Here is a 24,242-nt window from a genome sequence, read left to right as displayed (position 1 = left end):
GCGGAGGATGAATGTCCCATAACAAGAAGATCTAGAAAAACAAGAAGCTTATCAACCACGGTGTATGCATGGACCACAAAGGCGGATTTTCAGGATTTATGCAGATTCCAAATACAGATCAGCAGGTACCAGAAGCTAAAAAAAAGTTGCCTTAGCAGAAAATTGAGAAACAAAACGCCAGATAATACGTCTTACCTTATACACACGCCATAATAATACTCCTATGTTTAATGCGCCGACAATCCATCAAGCGGTGCGGCTTCATAGCTTACCAAAGTCGTACTAAAACATTTTGATGTTTTTTTGAGCGCCGTGTGTAATGTTCTATATTTTCAGTGGACTACATAAAATGTTGGTGTTGTTTACTTGAGTCATATTGCAAAACATAGTGCAGACTACACATATTTCTTGTGTTTGACTGCCATCTACTGGTCACACTTATCATTACGCCATGTACAAAACACAATTGCTTTGAGGTCGGTAAGCAAAAACATAATCAATTCGTACATTAGGCGCACCGGGTTATAAGGCACACTCTCGAGTTTTGAGAGAAAAAAAAATGTTTTTAAGTTTGCCTTATAGTTCGGACAATACGGTATATGAAAACACCACGGCCGACCAAAAGTGCTCAGTATACGTGTGCCCAGTTGATCTGCCGTTTCTTTTATGCTTTGCCAGCCTCTGCTTGGTGAAGGAGAGGGCACAGATTCAGTGACCACTGATCACGTGCTAGTTTTCCAAAGTCGGGACCCAGGGTGGACCACTCATCTGGGCATCAGTTGGGGACGTCTCAGCGCTGCTGACCTGTCTCCACTCAAGATGATCTCCTGCTGGACCCACTATGGACTGGACTCACACAATATTATGTTAGATCCACTATGGACTGGACTCACACACTATTATTTAAGATCCAGTATAGACTGGACTCTCACTATTATGTTAGATCCACTATGGACTGGACTTTCACACTATTATTTTAGATCAACTATGGACAGGACTCTCACTATTATGCTAGATCCACTATGGGCTGGACTTTCACACTATTATGTTAGATCCACTATGGACTGGACTCACACACTATTATGTTGGATCCAGTATGGACTGGACTCTCACTATTATGTTAGATCCACTATCGACTGGACTCTCACACTATTATTTAAGATCCAGTATAGACTGGACTCTCACTATTATGTTAGATCCACTATGGACTGGACTTTCACACTATTATTTTAGATCAACTATGGACTGGACTCTCACTATTATGCTAGATCCACTATGGGCTGGACTTTCACACTATTATGTTAGATCCACTATGGACTGGACTCTCACTATTATGTTAGATCCACTATGGACTGGACTCGCACACTATTATGTTAAATCCATTATGGACGGGACTTTCACTATTATATTAGATCCACTATGGACTGGACTCTTACACTATTATTGTTAGATCCACTATGGACTAGACTATCACACTATTATGTTAGATCCACTATGGACTGGACTCTCACACTATTATGCTAAATCCACTACAGACTGGACTCTCATATTATGTTACATCCACTATGGACTGGACTATCACACTACTAACTAGATCCACTATGGACTGGACTCTCACTATTATGCTAGATCCACTATAGACTGGACTCTCACTATTATGTTAGATCCACTATGGACTGGACTCACACTATTATGTTGGATCCACTATGGACTGGACTCACACTATTATGTTAAATCCACTATGGACTGGACTCTCACACTATTATGTTAGATCCACTATGTACTGGACTGCCACACTATTAACTAAATCCACTATGGACTGGACTCACACTATTATGTTAGATCCACTATGTACTGGACTCACACTATTATGTTAGATCTACTATGGACTGAACTCACACACTATTAACTAGATCCACTATGGACTGGACTCACACTATTATGTTAAATCCAGTATGTACTGGACTGCCACACTATTAACTAGATCCACTATGGACTGGACTCACACTATTATGTTAGATCCACTATGGACTGAACTCTCAAACTATTATATTAGATCCACTATGGACTGGACTGCTACACTATTAACTAGATCCACTATGGACTGGACTCTCACTATTATGTTAGATCCACTATGGACTGAACTCTCAAACTATTATATTAGATCCACTATGGACTGGACACACACTATTATGTTAGATCTACTATGGACTGAACTCGCACACTATTATGTTAGATCAACTATGGACTGGACTGCCACACTATTAACTAGATCCAATATGGACTGGACTCACACTATTATGTTAAATCCACTATGTACTGAACTGCCACACTATTAACTAGATCCACTATGGACTGGACTCTCACTATTATGTTAGATCCACTATGTACCGGACTGCCGCACTATTAACCAGATCCAATATGGACTGAACTCTTACACTATTAACTAGATCAACTATGGACTGGACTCACACTATTATGTTAGATCCACTATGGACTGAACTCTCACACTATTATGTTAGATCCACTATGGACTGGACTGCCAAACTATTAACCAGATCCACTATGGACTGGACTCACACTATTATGTTAAATCCACTATGTACTGGACTGCCACACTATTATGTTAGATCCACTATGGACTGTACTCTCACTATTATGTTAGATCCACTATGGACTGGACTCTCACACTATTATGTTTGATCCACTATGGACTAGACTCTCACTTATATTTTCGATCCACTATGGACTGGACTCTCACTATCATGTTAAATCCACTATGGACTGGACTCACACACTACTATGTTAGATCCACTATGGACTGGACTGCCACACTATTAACTAGATCCACTATGGACTGGACTCTCACTATTATGTTAGATCCACTATGGACTGAACTCTCACACTATTATGTTAGATCCACTATGGACTGGACTCTCACACTATTATGTTAGATCCACTATGGACTGGACTCTCACACTATCATGTTTGATCCACTATGGACTAGACTCTCACTTATATTTTCGATCCACTATGGACTGGACTCTCACTATCATGTTAGATCCACTATGGACTGGACTCGCACACTATTATGTTAGATCCACTATGGACTGGACTCTCACACTATTATGTTAGATCCACTATGGACTGGACTGTCACACTATTATGTTAGATCCACTATGGACTGGACTCTCACACTATTATGTTAGATCCACTATGGACTGGACTGTCACACTATTATGTTAGATCCACTATGGACTGGACTCTCACTATTATGTTAGATCCACTATGGACTGGACTCTCACACTATTATGTTTGATCCACTATGGACTGGACTCTCACTTATATTTTCGATCCACTATGGACTGGACTCTCACTATCATGTTAGATCCACTATGGACTGGACTCACACACTATTATGTTAGATCCACTTTGGACTGGACTGTCACACTATTATGTTAGATCCACTATGGACTGGACTCTCACACTATTATGTTAGATCCACTATGGACTGGACTGTCACACTATTATGTTAGATCCACTATGGACTGGACTCACACACTATTATGTTAGATCCACTATGGACTGGACTGTCACACTATTATGTTAGATCCACTATGGACTGGACTCTCACACTATTATGTTAGATCCACTATGGACTGGACTGTCACACTATTATGTTAGATCCACTATGGACTGGACTCTCACACTATTATGTTAGATCCACTATGGACTGGACTCTCACACTATTATGTTTGATCCACTATGGACTAGACTCTCACTTATATTTTCGATCCACTATGGACTGGACTCCCACTATTATGTTAGATCCACTATGGACTGGACTCTCACACTATTATGTTAGATCCACTATGGACTGGAGTCTCACTATTATTTTCGATCCACTATGGTCTGGACTCTCACACTCTTATGTTAGATCCCCACATCTGCGGTCCCCCCCAAGGTTTCTCATTCCCATGCCATTGGGTTGAGTTTTTCCTTGCCCTGATGTGGGATCTGAGCCGTGGCTTATGCAGCCCTTTGAGACACTCGTGATTCAGGGCTATATAAATAAACATTGATTGATTGATTGACTGCCCTCTGGTGGCTGGCCGCATATTGCCTGCGGGGCCATAGTTTGGACTCCCCTTTCCAACAAATTGTTGCTTCATCATAAAAGTAAAACCTCATTTTGGGACAGCCGGCGTCCGAGCATGCAGCATGTGGTCGGTGTAGCAGAAGACTCGTGCGTGTGGCACCTCAAGGCCCGACGTAATGAAGGCACTGATGTTGTGTGACAGGAACTAAAAAAAAAAAAACACACACTAAAAGTGTCAGCAAAGAGAGCGTATGATAAGGCCAGCGTGGGCAAAACCCACTCATCGAGCCAACAGGATGCCACGAAGCCACAAGCAGACGTGCAGTCGGAGACATCAACAAGGTCGTAAAGACGGCCGCGTGTTTGGCCTTTTCACCACGGCGGGCACGAGAGAGTCATATCCGCCGTCTCGTCGTGATTGAAAAACCCCTCGCTTTGCCGTTTGATTTCTTATGATTGTTTAGTCCACACTGGAGGATGCAATCTTGGCCGGAATAAGAGTTCGGTGCTTGTGTGAAGAAGGAGCGCCAGACAGCGAGCGGGCCTTATTAATATGTAAATAAGCAGGGGCGGCGTCGCTCGCCGACAGCTGACGGTAAATGCTTTACGAGGGAGAGCTTTATGGTTTCTTTAATGTGAAGGAAATCAATTGGCCCCAGCAGCAGACGGGGAAACGACCCAATGAGCCATACAAATATGACAAAAAAATAAATAAAGAAACACTAATAAGTTCACAACCGCGTCCTCATGCAACATTGCTCATTTGGACTGTATGCTCTTTTTTTTTTTTTTAAAGGCTAACAACACATTAGTTGCATACCTTGGAATGAAATAGTAATTATTATAACACTCAGGTTCAAACACTGATGACATTTATTAAACAAGACATGAAGCAAGGAATTAAACAGAGAAACAATTACATTTGGCTCGATTTTAAGCGACTCAGTTGTCTAGTGGTTGGAGTGTCCGCCCTGAGATCAGTAGGTTTGGACTGAAGTCTCACACTATTATGTTAGATCCACCATGGACTGAACTCTCACAGTATTATGTTGGATCAACTATGGACTGGACTCTCACACTATTATCTTAGCTCCATTATGAACTGTACTTTCACAATATTATGCCCGATCAACTATGGACTGGACTCTCACACTATAATGTTAGATCCACTATGGACTGGACTCTCATTATTATGTTGGATCCATTATGGACTGGACTCTGATTATTATGTTAGATCCAATATGGACATGACTCTCACAATATTATGCTCGATCCAGTATGGACTGGACTTTCACTATTATGTTGGATCCACTATGGACTGGACTCTCACTGTTATATTAGATCCACTATGGACTGGACTCTCTTTATTATGCTAGATCCACTATCGACTGGACTCTTACTATTATGTTGGATCCACTATGGAATGGACTGTTACTATTATGTAGGATCCACTATGGACTGGACTCTCACTATTATGTTAGATCCATTATGGACCGGACTTTCACACTGTTGTTTTGGATCCACTATGGACTGGACTCTCACAGTATTTTGTTAGATCCACTATGGACTGAACTCTCACTATTATGTTAGATCCACTATGGACTGGACTCCCACTATTATATTAGATCCACTATGGACCAGACTCTCACACAAATATGTTGGATCTACTATGGATTGGACTCTCACTATTATGTTGGATCCACTATGGACTGGACTCTCACGACTCTTGCGACTGTGTTGGATCCATTATTGATTGAACTTTCACAGTATCATGTTAGACCCGCTCGACATCCATTGCTTTCCTCCTCTCCAAGGTTCTCATAGTCATCATTGTCACCGACGTCCCACAGGGTGTGAGTTTTTCCTTGCCCTTATGTGGGCCTACCGAGGATGTCGTAGTGGTTTGTGCAGCCCTTTGAGACACTAGTGATTTAGGGCTATATAAGTAAACATTGATTGATTGATTGATTGATATTATTTTTGATCCATTATGGACCGGACTCTCACTATTATGTTCGATCCACTTTGGACTGGACTCTCACTATTATGTTGGATCCATTATGGACCGGACTCTCACTATTATGTTAGATCCACTATGGACTGGACTCTCACTATTATATTAGATCCATTATGGACCGGACTCTCACACTATTATGTTAGATCCTATATGGACTGGACTCTCACACTATTATGTTAGATCCACAATGGACTGGAATCTCACACTATTATGTTAGATCCACTATGGACTGGACTCTCACTATTATATTAGATCCATTATGGACCGGACTCTCACACTATTATGTTAGATCCACTATGGACTGGACTCTCATTATTATGTTAGATCCACTATGGACTGGACTCTCACACTACTATGTTAGATCCACAATGGACTGGAATCTCACACTATTATGCTAGATCCACTATGGACCGGACTCTCACTATTATGTTAGATCCACTATGGACTGGACTCTCACACTATTAAACCCCGGCTGAGTCATACCAAAGACTATAAAAATGGGAGCCATTACCTCCCTGCTTGGCACTCAGCATCAAGGGTTGGAATTGGGGGTTAAATTGCCTAAAACGATTCCCGGGCGTGGCCACCGCTGCTGCTCACTGCTCCCCTCACCTCCCAGGGGGTGAACAAGGGGATGGGTCAAATGCAGAGGACACATTTGACCACACCTAGCGTATATGTGTGACTATCATTGGTACTTTAACTTTAACTTAACTTGCTCAAGGACACAATGGGGAGAAGGTGGCACGTGTGAACATACAAAGTTTATGGATCTTGCGTAAGAGGAAGAGGGTTGGAGGGTTAATCATTTTGCAATGCGGTCTGCTTAAAAAAAAAAAAATGACGACAAGCGCCACTCTAAACAGAACACCTTTTAAGATATTCAACACTTAAATGTTTGGCTTCTTTGTCACGTTTCATGTGTCAGGTAACCCGGCGACGAATTATGCTCTCGAGTCGGAGGGACTTCACCCCGGCGAAACTAAAAGATCGATCGCCACTGCGGTGAAAGGCCGTGTCGCCAGCCATGCAATTTGGGGCGGATTTAATTTTTTGTTCCCGCGTAACCTGACACAGCAGAGGGTTTGACTTCCCGTCAAAGGACAAATTAATCGATGGAAAAAAAAAAAAGGGTTGGACGCCTTCAAACGCCAAAAACAACTTGGAAAGTGATTACGCGGCAATTCCTAAATGAAGCCAATCAGCTAGGATAAAAAGGGCGACTCCACAATCTCCTTAATGGACTTTGATTGTTCCACTCATCGATCCACCAACCCCTCAAAAGATGACTTTATTGTCTTATCCTCGTCTTAAACCGGAGCTGCACTATTGGTAAAATGTTGCCTATTATTCACAAACACACACACACACAGACAAGTTTTTCTCTTAAAAAGCCTTCTAAAGAGACCGGCCTCGAAGCACAGCTTGCAGGTGATTGGATTACCCAGCTGGGTTTTATCATCCAATCACCTGCCATGCTTATTAGCAGCAGCCGGGCCGAGACACAAAAAAGGGGAGGTTGGAGTTGCTAATGGACAGTCACGCGTGCACGAGAGTCCGAAAAAAAGACGACCAGAACGACTGAAAAGTTGTATGCTATCATAGCCTGTGTGCGCTGCCAATAAAGGACATTGTGAAAACGAGACATCCGGACTAGTGTGAAACTTTGTCAGAACCAGGAGAACCCACTAGGGGGAGAGATCTTTCACGAATCCATTTACATGTTGTGATCACGGGGTATGTAAGGACTGGAATCGAAGCACAGCTAACATTTGACTGGATTACCCAGCTGGAACTGATCATCCAATCACCTGCCATGCTTATTAGCAGCAGCCGGGCCGAGACACGAAAAAAGGGCAAGTTGGACTAGTGTGCAGCTTTGTCAGCGCTAGGAGAACCCACTAGGGAGAGAGACCTCCACGACTCTATTTACATGTGGTGACCGCGGGGTTTGTAAGGACCTGCCTCAAAGCATACAGGTGATTGGATTACCCAGCTGGGACTGATCATCCAATCACCTGCCATGCTTATTAGCAGCAGCCGGACCGATACACGAAAAAAGGGCAAGTTGGAGTTAGTAATGAACACACACACGCACAAGAGTCCGAAAAGAAGACGACTGGAAAGACTGAAGAGTCACAGAGCAAGACTGAAACGCTGTTTGCTATCATAGCGTGTGTGTGATGCCAATAAAGAACATTTTGACCATCAGACATCCGGACTAGTGTGAAGCTGTGTCAGCGTCAGCAGACCCCCCTCGGGAGAGAGACCTCCACAACTCCATTTACATGTTTTGACCGCGGGGTTTGTAAGCACAGCTGACATTTGACTGGATTACCTAGTTGGGACTGATCATCCAATCACCTGCCATGCTTATTAGCAGCAGCCAGGACGAGACACGAAAAAAGGGGAGGTTGGAGTTGCTAATGGACAGACACACGCGCACAAGAGTCCGAAAAGAAAACGACCTGAAAAGTCACGGAGCAAGACTGAAAAGTTGTGTGCTATCATAGCGCGTGTGCGCTGCCAATAAAGGACATTGTGAACACCAGACATTCGGATTAGTGTGAAGCTAGGGAGAGAGACCTCCACAACTCCATTTACATGTTGTGATCGCGGGGGTGGGTAAAAACCGGCCTCGAAGCACAGCTGACATTTGACTGGATTACCCAGCTGGGACTGATCATCCAATCACCTGCCATGCTTATTAGCAGCAGCCGGGCCGATACACGAACAAAGGGGAGGTTGGAGTTGCTAATGGACAGACACACGCGCACAAGAGTCCGAAAAGAAAACGACCTGAAAAGTCACAGAGCAAGACTGAAAAGTTGTGTGCTATCATAGCGGGTGTGCGCTGCCAATAAAGAACATTGTGAACACCAGACATTCGGATTAGTGTGAAGCTTTGTCAGCGTCAGGAGAACCCACTCGGGAGAGAGACTTCCACAACTCCATTTACATGTTGTGACCGCGGGGTGTGTAAGCACAGCTGACATTTGACTGGATTACCCAGTTGGGACTGATCATCCAATCACCTGCCATGCTTATTAGCAGCAGCCGGGACGATACACAAACAAAAGGGGGAGGTTGGAGTTGCTAATGGACAGGCACGGTTGCACGAGAATCCGAAAAGAAGACGGCTTTAAAAGTCACGGAGCAAGACTGAATAGTTGTGTGCTATCATAGCGTGTGTGCGCTGCCAATAAAGTACTTTGTGAGCACCAGACATCCGGACTGGTGTGAAGCTTTGTCAGAACCAGGAAAACCCACTAGGGAGAGAGACCTCCACGACTCCATTTACATGTTGTGATCGCGGGGGTATGTAAGGACCGGGCGTCGAAGCACAGCTGACGTTTGACTGGATTACCCAGCTAGGACTGATCATCCAATCACCTGCCATGCTTATTAGCAGCAGCCGGAACGAGACACAAAAAACGAGAGGATGGAGTTGCTAATGGACAGACACACGCGCAGTCGGAAAAGAAAATGACCGGAAAAACTGAAAAGTCACAGAGCAATGCTGAAAAGTTCTGTGCTATCAAAGCGTGTGTGCGCTGCCAATAAAGGACATTGTGAGCACCAGACATCCAGACTAGTGTGAAGCTTTGTCAGCGCCAGGAGAACCCACTAGGGAGAGAGACCTCCACAACTCCATTTACATGTTGTGATCGCGGGGGTGGGTAAAAACCGGCCTCGAAGCACAGCTGACATTTGACTGGATTACCCAGCTGGGACTGATCATCCAATCACCTGCCATGCTTATTAGCAGCAGCCGGGCCGATACACGAACAAAGGGGAGGTTGGAGTTGCTAATGGACAGACACACGCGCACAAGAGTCCGAAAAGAAAACGACCTGAAAAGTCACAGAGCAAGACTGAAAAGTTGTGTGCTATCATAGCGGGTGTGCGCTGCCAATAAAGAACATTGTGAACACCAGACATTCGGATTAGTGTGAAGCTTTGTCAGCGTCAGGAGAACCCACTCGGGAGAGAGACTTCCACAACTCCATTTACATGTTGTGACCGCGGGGTGTGTAAGCACAGCTGACATTTGACTGGATTACCCAGTTGGGACTGATCATCCAATCACCTGCCATGCTTATTAGCAGCAGCCGGGACGATACACAAACAAAAGGGGGAGGTTGGAGTTGCTAATGGACAGGCACGGTTGCACGAGAATCCGAAAAGAAGACGGCTTTAAAAGTCACGGAGCAAGACTGAATAGTTGTGTGCTATCATAGCGTGTGTGCGCTGCCAATAAAGTACTTTGTGAGCACCAGACATCCGGACTGGTGTGAAGCTTTGTCAGAACCAGGAAAACCCACTAGGGAGAGAGACCTCCACGACTCCATTTACATGTTGTGATCGCGGGGGTATGTAAGGACCGGGCGTCGAAGCACAGCTGACGTTTGACTGGATTACCCAGCTAGGACTGATCATCCAATCACCTGCCATGCTTATTAGCAGCAGCCGGAACGAGACACAAAAAACGAGAGGATGGAGTTGCTAATGGACAGACACACGCGCAGTCGGAAAAGAAAATGACCGGAAAAACTGAAAAGTCACAGAGCAATGCTGAAAGGTTCTGTGCTATCAAAGCGTGTGTGCGCTGCCAATAAAGGACATTGTGAGCACCAGACATCCAGACTAGTGTGAAGCTTTGTCAGCGCCAGGAGAACCCACTAGGGAGAGAGACCTCCACAACTCCATTTGCATGTTGTGATCGCGGGGGTTGGTAAAAACCGGCCTCGAAGCACAGCTGACATTTGACTGGATTACCCAGCTGGGACTGATCATCCAATCACCTGCCATGCTTATTAGCAGCAGCCGGAACGAGACACAAAAAACGAGAGGATGGAGTTGCTAATGGACAGACACACGCGCAGTAGGAAAAGAAAATGACCGGAAAAACTGAAAAGTCACAGAGCAATGCTGAAAAGTTCTGTGCTATCAAAGCGTGTGTGCGCTGCCAATAAAGGACATTGTGAGCACCAGACATCCAGACTAGTGTGAAGCTTTGTCAGCGCCAGGAGAACCCACTAGGGAGAGAGACCTCCACAACTCCATTTACATGTTGTGATCGCGGGGGTGGGTAAAAACCGGCCTCGAAGCACAGCTGACATTTGACTGGATTACCCAGCTGGGACTGATCATCCAATCACCTGCCATGCTTATTAGCAGCAGCCGGGCCGATACACGAACGAAGGGGAGGTTGGAGTTGCTAATGGACAGACACACGCGCACGAGTCCGAAAAGAAGACGACTGGAAAGACTGAAAAGTCACAGAGCAAGACTGAAAAGTTGTTTGCTATCATAGCGTGTGTGTAATGCCAATAAAGAACATTGTGAACACCAGACATCCGGACTATTGTGAAGCTGTATCAGCGTCAGCAGAACCCACTCGGGAGAGAGACCTCCACAACTCCATTTACATGTTGTGACCGCGGGGTGTGTAAGCACAGCTGACATTTGACTGGATTACCCAGTTGGGACTGATCATCCAATCACCTGCCATGCTTATTAGCAGCAGCCGGGCCGATACACGAAAAAAGGGGAGGTTGGAGTTGCTAATGGACAGACACACGCGCACAAGAGTCCGAAAAGAAAACGACCTGAAAAGTCACGGAGCAAGACTGAAAAGTTGTGTGCTATCATAGCGTGTGTGCGCTGCCAATAAAGGACATTGTGAACACCAGACATCCGGACTATTGTGAAGCTGTATCAGCGTCAGCAGAACCCACTCGGGAGAGAGACTTCGACAACTCCATTTACATGTTGTGACCGCGGGGTGTGTAAGCACATGACATATGACTGGATTACCCAGTTGGGACTGATCATCCAATTATCTGCTATGCTTATTAGCAGCAGCCGGGACGATACACGAAAAACGGGGAGGTTGGAGTTGCTAATGGACAGACACACGCGCAAGAGAGTCGGAAAAGAAGACGACAGGAAAAACTGGAGAGTCACAGAGCAAGACTGAAAAGTTGTTTGCTATCATAGCGTGTATGTGATGCCGATAAAGAACACTGTGAACATCAAATTCTATTTGAGTTTTGTCCCTCTTAGAATTAAAAATGTCGAGCAAAGCGAGACCAGCTTGCTAGTAAATAAATACAATTTCAAAAATAGAGGCAGGTCACTCCGGCTTCCTCCCACCTCCAAAGACATGCACCTGGGGATAGGTTGATTGGCAACACTAAATTGGCCCTAGTGTGTGAATGTGAGTGTGAATGTTGTCTGTCTATCTGTGTTGGCCCTGCGATGAGGTGGCGACTTGTCCAGGGTGTACCCTGCCTTCCGCCCGATTGTAGCTGAGATAGGCACCAGCGCCCCCCGCGACCCCGAAAGGGAATGAGCGGTAGAAAATGGATGGATGGCACTGGTAAGTGCTGCTATTTGAGCTATTTTTAGAACAGGCCAGCGGGCGACTCATCTGGTCCGCGTTGGTGACCCCTGCTCTAGAACCGCGGGTTGCCAACCCCTGCTCTATACATTCATATAAATTTGCTATTCAACTGGCAATGGTAAAAAAAAAAAAAAAAAACACCTTCTGGCCTCGTTGCCAGCCACAACCTTATGGTCTTTATGTGAACGTACTGCACGAGCACTTTCAGGACCTTAATGGCAGAAAGACGCAATCCACGGAACGCTTTTGCGTTGAGCGGCTGGCGTCTTTGAAAGAACGGTTATTACAAATGACAGATTTACATTAAGTGACTACAGTCGGTCGCTACATCTGTAAGTGCAAGTTAAAACTCTACTGTGCAAAGCCAAAGCAATTTATCAACAACACCCAGAAATGCCGCCGGCTTCGCTGGGCCCAAGCCGTTGCAAGGAATTTAGGGATATCACCATCTACAGTTCGTAATATCATCAAGAGGTTTAGAGAATCTGGGGAAATCCCGGCAAGGCTGAAAACCAACATTGAATGCCCGTGACTTTGGATCTCTCAGGCGGTACTTGATCAAAAACCGAAATCAGTGTGTAAAGGATATCACCAGATGGGCTCAGGAACACTTCAGAAAACCACTGTCAGTGACTACAGTCGGTCGCTACATCTGTAAGTGCAAGTTAAAACTCTATTATGCAAAGCCAAAGCAATTTATCAACAACACCCAGAAATGCCGCCGGCTTCGCTGGACCCAAGCTGTTGCAAGGGAATTAGGGATTTCACCATCTATGGTCCGTAATGTCATCAAAAGGTTCAGAGAATCTGGAGAAATCACTGCGAGGCTGAAAACCAACATTGAATGCCCATGACTTTGGATCTCTCAGGCGGTACTTGATCAAAAACAGAAATCAGTGTGTAAAGAATATCACCACATGGGCTCAGGAACACTTCAGAAAACCACTGTCAGTGACTACAATCGATCGCTACATCTGTAAGTGCAAGTTAAAACTCTACTATGCAAAGCCAAAGCAATTTATCAACAACACCCAGAAATGCCGCCGGCTTCGCTGGGCCTAAGCTGTTGCAAGGAATTTAGGGATTTCACCAACTACGGTTCGTAATATCATCAAAAGGTCCAGAAAATCTGGAGAACTCACTCCAAGGCTGAAAACCAACATTGAATGCCCGTGACTTTGGATCCCTCAGGCGGAACTGTATCAAAAAGCAACAGCAGTGTGTAAAGGATATCACCACATGGGCTCAGGAACACTTCAGAAAACCACTGTCAGTAACGACAGTTTGTCGCTATATCGGTAAGTGAAAGTGAAACTCTACTATGCAAAGCCAAAGCCATTTATCAAGAACACCCTGAAACACAACTGGCTTCGCTGGGCCCAAGCTCATCTCAGATGGACTGATGAGAATTGGAAAAGTTTTCTGTGGTCTGACGAGTCCACATTGCACATTGTTTGATTGGATCGGTTGGCGGCGGGGGTTAACAGGACCACCGGGGAATTTGAGGGGATAGATCGCAAAGGGGATGAGTGGTGGTCTCTGCAGGGGACGTCACAATGCGCCTTTGGGACTCAAGGCCTTTTAACAAAACCATGGCATGTGGCGTCTTTTAATATTTTTCTCATCATATCAGGAGAATATTTTTTAACCTTGCGGAATAGTGGACCGCGCAAGGAGTCGGTGTTCGCGTTCAAGGACATACGAATGAATGCACTTTGTGTTTTTATCTTTGCAAATACACACATGTTTCTCATGTCGATTTCATTAAAAAAGAGATACCAGGATTAAGACAAAGTGAGGACCGGTGAACAAGTTAGGACCCAAACCGTGGCCCTAATACGGAAAAACCATCGCATCTTTGTAACAAATCTTAATAGATCTAAAAAGGGTGGTCCTAAAAAGGAAGAATTTTTTTTGGAGGTCTCAAAAAGCTGACAAATACAAGAATGCGTGTGTGTGTGTGTGTGTTCTTGTATTGCTACCCTTCTTGAGACATCAACAAGGAAAAGTACCTTCCATATGAAAGACATAGGAATAAATGTTTTTATCTTTGCAAATACACACACATTGTATCTCATGTCGGTTTTATGAAAAAAAGAGATACCAGGATTAAGACAAAGTGAGGACCGGTGAACAAGTTAGGACCCAAATCGTGGCCCTAATACGGAAAAACCATCGCATCTTTGTAACAAATTTTTATAGATCAAGAAAGGATGGTCCTAAAGAGGGAGGCATTTTTTTGGAGGTCTCAAAAAGCTGACAAATACAAGAATGTGTGTGTGTGTGTGTGTTCTTGTATTGCTACCCTTCTTGAAACATCAACAAGGAAAAGTACCTTCCATATGAAGGACAGAGGAATAAATGTTATTATCTTTGCAAATACACACACATTGTATCTCATGTCGGTTTCATGAAAAAAGAGATACCAGGATTAAGACAAAGTGAAGACCGGTGAACAAATTAGGACCCAAATCGTGGCCAAAATACGGAAAAACCATCACATCTTTATAAAAAATCTTTATAGATCAAGAGAGGGTGGTCCTGAAGAGGAGGGCATTTTTTTAGAGGTCTCAAAAAGCTGACAAATACAAGAATGTGTGTGTGTAAGTGTGTGTGTTCTTGTATTTCTACCCTTCTTGAGACATCAACAAGGAAAAGTACCTTCCATATGAAGGACATAGGAATAAATGTTTTTATCTTTGCAAATACACACACATTGTATCTCATGTCGGTTTCATGAAAAAATAGATACCAGGATTAAGACAAAGTGAGGACCGGTGAACAAGTTAGGACCCAAACCGTGGCCCTAATACGGAAAAACCATCACATCTTTATAACAAATCTTTATAGATCAAAAAAGGGTGGTCCTAAAGAGGAAGGCGTTTTTTTAGAGGTCTCAAAAAGCTGACAAATACAAGAATGTGTGTGTGTAAGTGTGTGTGTTCTTGTATTTCTACCCATCTTGAGACATCAACAAGGAAAAGTACCTTCCATATGAAGGACATAGGAATACATGTTTTTATCTTTGCAAATACACACACATTGTATCTCATGTCGGTTTCATGAAAAAATAGATACCAGGATTAAGACAAAGTGAGGACCGGTGAACAAGTTAGGACCCAAATCGTGGACCCAATACGGAAAAACCATCACATTTTTATAACAAATCTTTATAGATCAAGAAAGGGTGGTCCTAAAGAGGAAGGTATTTTTTTGGAGGTCTCAAAAAGCTGACAAATACAAGAATGTGTGTGTATAAGTGTATGTTTGAGTGTGTGTGTGTGTGTGTGTTCTTGTATTTCTACCATTCTTGAGACATCAACAAGGAAAAGTACCTTCCATATGAAGGACATAGGAATAAATGTTTTTATCTTTGCAAATACACACACATAGTATCTCATGTCGGTTTCATAAAAAAATAGATACCAGGATTAGGACCCAAACCGTGGCCCTAACACGGAAAAACCATTGCATCTTTATAACAAATCTTTATACATCTAGAACGGGTGGTCCTAAAGAGGGAGGCATTTTTTGGAGGTCTCAAAAAGTTGACAAATACAAGAATGTGTGTGTGTAAGTGTGTGTGTTTGTGTGTGTGTTCTTGTATTTCTACCATTCTTTAGACATCAACAAGGAAAAGTACCTTCCATATGAAGGATATTGGAATAAATGTTTTTATCTTTGCAAATACACACACAATATAACCCAGGATTAAGACAAAGTGAGGACCGGTGAACAAGTTAGGACCCAAACCGTGGTCCCAATTCGGAAAAAAACAATGCATCTAATAGAGAGCCGAACACTAGAGTCCGTGAACATTGCTCCAAAGTCCGGATTTTTGTTGTTGATTTAATGTGCAAACAAAAGTAAACATTGACAGGTGCAAAGGCAGCAATATATGATAAAACAAGACAGCAGCTAAAGAAGGACTTAACTACTCATGACTTTTATCATCACTTTGCCAAGTAAAATTCCGATTACTATTATAATATTGTCAACATTGCAAAGTTTTCTTATTAAATTGTGACTGGTGTCGAGTAAATTTACGACTCTTTTCATACAGTTCCCAAAAATGTTTAGCTTTTTTTGCAAAATTGCGAGTGTTATTGAGTAAAATTCCAACTTTTATCCTAATATTGCACAAATGGTTAGTTTTTCTTGTATTTTTTTTTTTTACATGTGTTGAGTAAAATTAGGATTTATAACGTTGCCAAAATTCTAAAGTTTTCTTGTGAAATTGTGACCTTTTCTTCTGAAGTTCCAACTCATTTTTTACAACAAACTTTTTTACATTTTTTAGTATGTATATATTATCAATGTTGCAAATACATTTTTTCATAGATCTAGAAAGGGTGGTCCTAAAGAGGGAGGCATTTTTTGGTGGTCTCAAGAAGTTCACATGTACAAGAATGTGTGTGCGTTGTTGTATTTCTACCCTTCTTGAGATATCAACAAGGAAAAGTACCTTGTTGGACTGGTGAACAAGTTAGGACCCAAATCGTGGTCCCAAAAAAGAAAAACCATTGCATCTAATAGAGAGCCAAATACTAGAGTCCGTGAACATTGCTCCAAAGTCCGAATTTTTTTTTTGTTGATTTAATGTGCAGACAAAAGTAAACATTGACAGGTGCAAAGGCGGCAATTTATGATAAAACAAGACGGCGGCTAAAGAAGGACTTAACTACTCATGACTTTTGTCATCATTTTGCCAAGTAAAATTCCGATTACTATTATAATATTGCAAAAACGGTGAAGTTTTCTTATGAAATTGTGACGTGTGTCGAGTAAATTTACGACTCTTTTCATACCATTGCCAAAAATGTTTAGTTTTTTTTGTAAAATTGCGACTGTGATTGAGTAAAATTTCAACTTTTATCATACTATTGCACACATGCTGAGTTTTTCTTGTATTTTTTTTCCATGTGTTGAGTAAAATAAAGACTTATTATAACATTGCACGAAATTCTAAAGTTTTCTTGCGAAATTGTGACCTTTTCTTCTGAAGTTCCAACTCATTTATCACAACAAGCTTTTTTATATTTCTATAGTATGTATATATTATCAATGTTGTATATACAATTTTTTATAGATTTAGAAAGGGTGGTCCTAAAGAGGGAGGCATTTTTTGGTGGTCTCAAGAAGTTGACAGATACAAAAATGTGTGTGTGTGTTCTTGTATTTCTACCCTTCGTGAGACATCAACAAGGAAAAGTACCTTCCAAGTGAGGACCGGTGAACAAGTTAGGACCCAAATCGTGGTCTTAATACGGTAAAACCATCACATCTAAGAGAGCCAAATACTAGAGTCTGTGAACATTGCCCCAAAGTCCAGATTTTTTTTGCTGATTTAATGTGCAGACAAAAGTAAACATTGACAGGTGCAAAGGCAGCAATGCATGATAAAACAAGAGAGCAGCTAAATAAGGACTTAACTACTCATGACTTTTGTCATCATTTTGCCAAGTAAAATTCCGATTACTATTATAATATTGCCAACATTGTAAAGTATTTTAATGAAATTGTGACTTGTGTTGAGTAAATTTATGACTCTTTTCATACAATTGCCAAACATGTTTATTTTTTCTTGTAAAATTGAGACTGTATTGGGTAAAATTCCAACTTTTATCACACTTTTGCAGAAATGCTCAGTTGTTCTTGTAATTTGTTTTACATGCGTTGAGTAAAATTACGACTTATGACAATGCTAAAATTCTAAAGTTTTTTTGCGAAATTGGGACCTTTTTTTCTGAAATTCCAAGTAATTTTTCACAACAAGCGTTTTCATATTCTTATAGTATGTATAAATTATCAATGTTTCAAATACACATTTTAGTAAATCTAGAAAGGGTGGTCCTAAAGAGGGAGGCATTTTTTGGTGGTCTCAAGAAGTTCACAAATACAAGAATGTGTGTGTGTTCTTGTATTTTTACCCTTCTTGAGACATCAACAAGGAAAAGTACCTTTTGTGTGGGGACCAGTGAACAAGTTAGGACCCAAATCGTGGTCCCAAAATGGAAAAACCATTGCATCTAATAGAAAGCCAAATGTTAGAGTCCGTGAACATTGCCCCAAAGTCAGGATTTTTTTGTTGATTTAATGTGCATACAAAAGTAAACATTGACAGGTGCAAAGGCAGCAATATATGATAAAACATAACAATAATGATTTTTGAAAGATTCAAACCATCATCACCTCGACCTCACTTCATTTGACGTTTGCAAAGATTTAAAGAAGAAAAGACGGTGGATTGGACCAACAATCACGATAATTATTACTAGGACTTGACATAACGTTAGTTTATTTGCACAAGCAGGTCTTCCTAGTTATATTTAGGCATAGCAAAAGAACAAAATACTAACTAATATAATCTCTTCACTTTTCTTTACGTTTAGTTCGGCTATCAGACACTATTTATATACTAGAGAATAATTTGGATTACGTCACAGAAAGATTCTCAAACTGAAATTTTAAATGTTAAAACCAACATTTTACAAAGTGATCGCTGCAGACACAAGCATGGTCCGATTGTATTCCGCAAGATGGTGAAAGTGATATTTTTAAGAGCCATTTCCTTCGTTATTATCCGCTGACTATTACCTCTTTCAACCACTTCTCTCGGGACTCTATGAAAGGTCTATCCCACCTCTCTTTTTGAACGATTGGAACACCCAAGAACAGAACAGCTGGATGGCGTTTTCTGATCACGCTCTCCACTCAATCTCACTTGCCTTAAAGGAGCTATGTGTAAAAATGTGGCCAGAAGTGGTACTCCAAACACGGTCAAAATTCTGTCGCCCCCTGCCCCTTTCCCTGACCGAGGTTGCCAGATACTGCCAGATTGGAATACTCCAAGGAACTAGGGGTTGAGGTGCTGGGACCATATTAGTAGAATAGAATCTCTAACAAACATATTTTATACAGAAATTAAGCTTTTTTTCAGGAAGACGTACCTCATGCCTGCGTACAATATCCCAACAAGTGGCAATCATATGGTTATTGTCAGTATTGTCCTGGGCATGACGTTAAAGTGCATCCGGCAGTGGTGGAGGCTCCTTTATGGGGTCTCGGGGCACTGGGAGGTTTACCCCTTTACTAGTGAACCCCAGATTTAGTTTAGTTTAGTATCCCCATTAGTCTACACTGCAGTGGAGATTATTCTTCCTGGGGTCCAAGGTGGTGCTTGACAAAGGCCTAGTACCTGACTGCCCCCTAGCCAGGGATACGGTGAATACCTCAACAGCGAGTCAGGCGGAAGACGGTAGATGTAAGAACCAACGCAACGGCTGCGATGGCGGAAAAAGGCACCGCACATCCATGTGTGCCCAGATATGGGGAAATACCAACCCCAGACCTCAACGGTGGAACAGGCGGCGGATGATTGTTAAACCTATGGAGCGTCACAACGAAGGGTGAAGGCTGCAGTAGAAAAGGGTCCCCAGTCGTCTTGGACTCCATGCCACTGGACCCTTACCCGGATCTGTCAGGGATCGTGGAGTGACTAACGGTGGGGAGACTGGTGCACAGACAAAGTCATGTACAGGCCCCCTTCATAGTAGGATACCCACCCCCTACCAGGAGGATCGTCATACTCGTTTCGAGTGACCGCCGATGATGATGATTGTCAGTACTATCAGAAAACGAAGACTAAAACCAACTACAACCAATGATAGCAATGGGGGGGAAAAAGTACAGCATGCTTAAAAGCTTAATGTATGCCCAAAACTGAAGAGGAGACATTTACCGAGGTATGCCTAAAGGCTACCGAGTAATTATTTGATCATGTGATTTGGTTGTCTCCATACGTTTCACATTGCCATGATGACAGCCGTGCTAATGTTGGAACCCATTTCCTCAGCGTATCAGCATACGGAGAAGGAAATAGGCACTGACACTACCCATACCCACGTCGGTTTTATCCGTAGAAAATATATTTTGCCATGTCAGTTGGATGACACGTCAACATGCAAGCTCACGGGCATATGTTTCCCTCGTTAGCCTATATGTCGATGTGTCATTGACCGGGCTATCCTGCTAAGAATTACACTAGTATGACGATACTTCGCTCCTAAGCATCCGTTGCACGGACATCCGAGCTTTGTTAGACATGATCATAGATTGTATTGGACAAGATAGTTTACATACCAAACGCTCATTTCCATTTAATCCTCCAAAGGCATCCTCAGATACAAATCATCTATTTTGTTCCTGGTTTTGTCATGAATAAGTTAGGAATCGTAACAACGTCTTTTAGATTTTCTAAGGTCTGACATGTTTAGTAACTTTACCGGTGGCCTAATACCTGCTGACCTGTATCTGGGATCTGCATAAATCCTGAAAAATTGCGCGAGTCCGCCTTTTTAGTCGATAAACTTCTTCTTTTTCTCTATGTTCTTGTTATGGGACATTCATCCCCCACTGATGCCATTTCTAATATAAAGTAGTGTAATGTTATTACTTATATCAGTCAGTAAACTCGCCATTAAAGCGCTAAAACATACCGGTGTGGTGAGTTTACATTATTCACCCAAGGAACTTTAGTTATTAGAGAGTTCCGGTCGATGCAGGTCCATTATTGATTTTAATAAGTCTGAATGTCATTAAAACAGTTAGCTCCATCTTTTGACACTTCTTCACTACAACAAAGATGACGGGGCGAAGACGCTGCCGAAGGTGAGCCACGTAAATAAGACCGCCCACAAAACGGCGCTTCCGGAGGTGACTGCTAGAAAGCGGCTTGAAGATGATCTTTAAAACATCATCTATGCAACATTTTGACCAAAGAAGCACCATGTGGAAGTCTTGAACTTCCGGGTTCTTTGGACCACCAATCACGGACATGACAGCTTCGTTTACGGTTCTTAATAATGATTTATTTTGCAATGTCATCTGACGTTTTGTTTCGCAATATTATGCAAATGCAACTTGTCTTGACTTCTGGTACCTGCAGATCTGTCTTTGGGATCTGCATAGATCCTGAAAAATTGTGCGCATCCGCCTTTGTAGTCTGTGTCGACGCCGTAGTCAAACTTATTTTTCTCTATCTTCTTGTTATTAGACATTCATCCCGCCGCTGTTGCCTTTTCTAATATAAAGTGGTGTAAAGTTCCTACAGGAACCTGCTGATCTGTATTTGGGATCTGCATAAATCCTGACAAATTGTGAGCGTCCGCCTTTCTAGTCTGTGTCGACACCATAGTTGATAAGCTTCTTCTTTTTCTCTATCTTCTTGTTATGCGACATTTATCCTCCGCTGTTGTCATTTCTAATATAACGTAGTGTAAAGTTCTTACTGGTACCTGCTGATCTGTATTTAGGATCTGCATAAATCCTGAAAAATAGCGCTAGTCCGCCTTTGTTGTCCGTGTCGACACCGTATATGATCAGTTTCTTCTTTTTCTCAATCTTTTTGTTATGGGACATTCATCATCCGATGTTGCCATTTCTAATGTAAAGTATTGTAAAGTTTTTACTTTTATCTGTCAGTAAACTCGCCATGAAAGCGCTAAAACATACCGGTGTGGTGAGTTTACATTACTCACCCAAGGAACTTTAGTTATTAGAGAGTTGGAAAATATGGTACTACTGGCCGCAAAGTACATCAGGTATCGTAAACAAAGCAGAGTGTGACGAAAATGGTGTCCGGTGACGCTTAATCGTTTGGTGAAAAGGTGGAACAAACGTATGCTATTGTTTCTGCTTTTGTCAATGTCCTTATTTGCGTGTATTAGGTTTGATAGCACCGGAAGTGCACGTGATTGCTGATTAAATGACTGGTCGTTGTTACGACGGAGGTTCTGGGGCCTTACCTTGGCCGGTGTCTCCCTGGTACTTTCGGAGTCGGACCAGCGGTGTTTGAGCTGCGAGGAGCCGGGCACGCACTCGCAGAACGTCTGCATTGGACAAACACACAAGGCCACCAGTGTTGTTGCGTGTTCTTCTCGCCACTTCCACGGGCTCACATTTACATCATGCATGATTGAAATGCGTGCTGGTGATATTTTGCGTCCCATGGAGATCGGTTTGAAATGGCAGATGCACACTTTCCAATGCTTAAGTGCACTAGACGGATTTTAAGACGATGGCACTTGTGTGCTTACACAGTATATCGGAGTGCATAAGTGCTTTCACGTTGTAAAAATAGGGATTTTTTTTCTGTTTAAGCATCATCATTCACACAATTCGTAAATACTAATAATGAAACATAAAAATGTACATCATAATAATACAGCTCCAGATAACATTTGAACTGGTGCCTGGGAATCAATACCAGTACTCATGTTATTAGTGTTCATGTGTTAACAAATGAAAGTTGTTTAAAAACAACATTTTATGTATTTTAAATATTTTTGTTGTGGTTAAATCTTGTTTTTTTTACACATTAAAGTCTCATTTGCAAGTATTGTATGGTAGAATTTGCATGTAGTTTCAATTCCAAGCCATGAGATGGCAGAAGTGCATAGAATTTGGTGTGTCGCCAAAGTCCGGAAGTAGTCTTTGCCAGTAAGTTGAAAGGTGTTGAGTCCTATAAGGAGTTAATACTGTAAGTATTGTACTTATTACACGCCAGCTGTTTGATTGTAACCCGGATCTTAGTTGTAGTTATTACCAAATGTGGAGGTGTTGAAATTGCCGTGTAAAATCGCTAATGCTAATTGAACATTATTGTACTTTTGAGTACTTTCTATCAGGCATGTTTGCTTTGTTGCCATGGAAAAGTGCAACATCACCTGGAAGGAAGTCGGCCTGAGTCACCTCTGAGTGCTTGTTTATCGGCCAAGTGCAAGACATAAGATGGCAGAAGTGCATAGGTTTTGGCGTGTTGCCAAAGTCGGGAAGTAGTCTTTGCCAGTAAGTTGAAAGTTGGTGAGTCTTATAAGGTGTTAATACTGTAAGCGGTATAGCTCGGTTGGTAGAGTGGCCGTGCCAGCAACTTGAGGGTTGCAGGTTCGATTCCCGCTTCCGCCATCCTAGTCACTGCCGTTGTGTCCTTGGGCAAGACACTTTACCCACGTGCTCCCAGTGCCACCCACACTGGTTTAAATGTAACTTAGATATTGGGTTTCACTATGTAAAGCGCTTTGAGTCACTAGATAAAAGCGCTATATAAATATAATTCACTTCACTTCACTAAGTAGACTTAATACACACCAGCTGTTTGATTGTAACCCGGATCTTATATATATATATATATATATATATATATATATATATATATATATATATATATATATATATATATATATACAGTATTGATGTACATTTATGTATACATACATACAGTATTAATGTACATATATCTATACATATGCATGTATATATATATATATATATATATATATATATGTATATATTTGTTGCCTGCTCTGCTGCAAATAGCAAAGCCTTGCAGAGAGTGACCAGGACAGCGGAGAAGATTAGCACGTGCTACAAAGGTATCGAAATATGGTACCGCTTGAGTTCATGCAAATTTATGAAGGAATGTATTTAATCATATAAATTTCACCCAGTATTTTTATTTTTTTTATAGTATGGATTTAGAATCGAGAATATTTTGAAATCAAAAAGCGATTCTGAATCGAATCGTTACCCTCCAGAAACGAACAAAATTATGCGGTGCCCAAAGATATATATATATATATATATATATATATATATATATATATATATATATATATATATATATATATATATATATATATATATATATATATAAAAGC

The 24,242-nt window shown here is 42.0% G+C and overlaps 1 protein-coding gene across 2 annotated transcripts in view; it reads right to left on the bottom strand.

Annotated features, from left to right (window-relative positions):
• Positions 1–24,242, bottom strand: part of fibcd1b (fibrinogen C domain containing 1b) — a 364,858-nt gene that overhangs the window by 217,079 nt on the left and 123,537 nt on the right. The window contains exon 2 of one of the 2 annotated variants that reach the window (XM_061907987.1): positions 22,332–22,415. The exons of the other annotated variant lie outside the window; for it this stretch is intronic. Within the exon in view, the coding sequence (XP_061763971.1) occupies positions 22,332–22,415 (84 nt within the window). The remainder of the gene's footprint in view (positions 1–22,331; positions 22,416–24,242) is intronic. 2 annotated transcript variants of the gene reach the window in all.

This window comes from Nerophis ophidion, linkage group LG08 (genome assembly GCF_033978795.1).
Source record: "Nerophis ophidion isolate RoL-2023_Sa linkage group LG08, RoL_Noph_v1.0, whole genome shotgun sequence".
NCBI classification, from domain to species: Eukaryota; Metazoa; Chordata; class Actinopteri; order Syngnathiformes; family Syngnathidae; genus Nerophis; species Nerophis ophidion.
Note: the sequence above shows the minus strand (reverse complement) of the source record. Positions and strands in the feature narration are given on the sequence as shown.